General features: G+C 33.7%; 1 protein-coding gene across 1 annotated transcript in view; it reads right to left on the bottom strand.

Annotated features, from left to right (window-relative positions):
* The window catches only part of LOC144966380 (nostrin-like), a 24,359-nt gene that overhangs the window by 19,169 nt on the left and 2,690 nt on the right, over positions 1-2,500 (bottom strand). Inside the window, exon 2 of the mRNA XM_078902769.1 lies at positions 6-91. Coding sequence (XP_078758895.1) covers positions 6-91 — 86 coding nt within the window. The remainder of the gene's footprint in view (positions 1-5; positions 92-2,500) is intronic.

Raw genomic sequence — 2,500 nt, 5'->3', positions numbered from 1 at the left:
CAAACCTTTCTTGCAAGAGGGCAACTATTTCCTTCGAGGACTCATTTCCTTGTTTTACAAATTTCCGCAGCTCTTCAAAACCTTCAAAACCCTGAATGATAAAAAGAAAAAACAATTTATGAAAACAGCTTAATGTACTTACCAATAGCGACTAAGATTAGTGTGCATAAATGTGGATAAAATAATTCAAATATTGTAAGCCATGTGATCCTTTTAAAAAAAAAAAAAAAGGACATACCCTATATTATTTATTTGCCTTCCATTTTAAAACTGAGTTCATATATGTCATGTTCCATTCTTCCTCTTGTCCTGACTATTAAGTTTGAATCTTCCTCTGATTGAAAAAAGTACAGTGTCGCCCATTACTTTCTGATTAAGATTTTCCAGTTACGTTTGCAACATCAATCATTTGACTTCCTGAATACAATTCAGTGCAACAGCCATCAGAATAAATGTTATGCTGACAATAACAGTGATGATCATGGGAATTTGTTAAAAAGGAGGAAAATGTTCAACCCACCTGTCAAACCCAAGTCAAATGCAAAAATAACAAAGGTATTCAGTATACTTCTTGTCCACATCTATTCTGTCATCAAAAACATCCTTACATTTTGTAAATATGAAATGAATTGTCCTTTCCACTTCACAATTTTAAAGGCTTACAATACCATCCATTGTATCAAGAGATTATAATAAACTTTTGGACAAAAGACCAGAAACTTGTTTCTCTGATTCTGCAACCTAGTGGTTATGTGCAGTTTATAAATAAGACACATAAATCTTTAATAAAACATTTCAGTTAGGTATTTGCAGTAGCACTGCAAATGCGGGTTCATTCTGTATTTACAGTAGTAGCCTATGAGCCTACAGCTTTATTGGACGCAAAATATAAATAAACTATATAATTATTATTATTATTATTAATATTATTATTATTATTATTATTATTATTATTATTATTATTATTATTATTATTATTATTATTATTATTATTATTATTATTATTATTATTAATTAATTATTATTTTTTAAATTCATTTTTAAAAAAATTATTACTATCACTAATATTTTGCGTTTCGTTGACGATGTGTTTGTTGTTGTGTAGTGATGATAGTGTTGATGTGGTGGTGGTGATGATGTAGTAGCAGTAATATTTTGATGACTATAAGGATAATGATGATGATGTAATGGTGGTGGCAGTTGCTGTAGTTTGGATAATGATGTGGTAGCTGTGGTACTGGTAGTAATGATCATGATGTGATAGTTGTGGTTGTTAGTAGTAGTGGTGGTGGTAGTGATGATGATTAGGTGGAGGATGATGATGTAAAGGTGGTGGCAGATCTGTAGTTTTTAAAACGATGAGGTTGCTGTGGTAGTGGTAGTAATGACGATGACGTGATGGTTGTGGTTGTAGTAGTGGTGGTGTTAGCAATGATGATGTAAAGGTGGTAGTTGCTATAGTTTTGATGACGATGTGGAGGCTACTGTGGTAGTTGTAGTAATGATGATGTGGTGGTGGCTGTTTTAGTAGTAGTAGTTTATTGATGGTAACTTCTATTATTTACAGGAGCACTGAGATATGAGTCCTGAGCAACGGCGAGAGAGAGAGAGAGAGAGAGAGAGAGAGAGAGAGAGAGAGAGAGAGAGAGAGAGAGAGAGAGATTCCAGGAATTTTATAAAATATATTTAAATAACTACAAATAATACAATAAACGGGGACCAAACTTTTCTCATTAAAGTAATCTGACAGATTTCAAGATATGAACAAATGATCAAGTCGGAGAGGTGAGGATGGGAATATTTTCATGGATTGGATTGGCGTAACAAAAACAAAACAAAATACGATCTTGTCAAGTTTCAGACTTGAAGAAAAGTTGAAACGTTCAAAATCTCAATTCTCAGTCACACAAAATGTTTCAATCATCCCTCCTTTTCTTTCCTTCTCAAACTAACACACTCATTCAACTTCAAGCCATTTTTAACAGAAAATAATGTGCTCAGTGAGGGGACAAAAACTAATTTTCAAAGACAGGAGAGAGCTTCTACTACTGCGAATAGTGGATAGTGGAACCACAATTCGCAGTACTACTGCGAATAAGCACTTCATAGAGGAAAATGTTTGACACCACAAAATCAATGGAAGATCATCACTGCAGTTAAGTACAAAATGTCAGAAATTGAGGATATTGCATGGTCATTATCTAATTAGAGCTATTTTTGGGCCACACTAAACACTTCAATTATGTATAGATCAGTGACAGACTATACTGAGCAGGTTTTATTGATGCAAGTTGTTCCTTTGTTCTATAACAGCAATGCAATTGACTTCTTTATGCAGGACAATACCCTGCTCCATAGATATAATCAGAACAGAATACCTAGAAAACAACAATATCCCTTTTCTGCCATGCCCAGCTATGAGCCCCGACATGATTCCAATCAAAGACGCTTGGAGCTACTTGAAACAGAAAATAAAATGAAGAGAAATCCCACTTCTTCT

Source organism: Berghia stephanieae, chromosome 2, assembly GCF_034508935.2.
Source record: "Berghia stephanieae isolate SIO BIC M18660-M18661 chromosome 2, UCSD_Bste_1.3, whole genome shotgun sequence".
NCBI lineage: Eukaryota > Metazoa > Mollusca > Gastropoda > Nudibranchia > Aeolidiidae > Berghia > Berghia stephanieae.
This window is presented reverse-complemented; position numbering and strand designations above follow the sequence as displayed.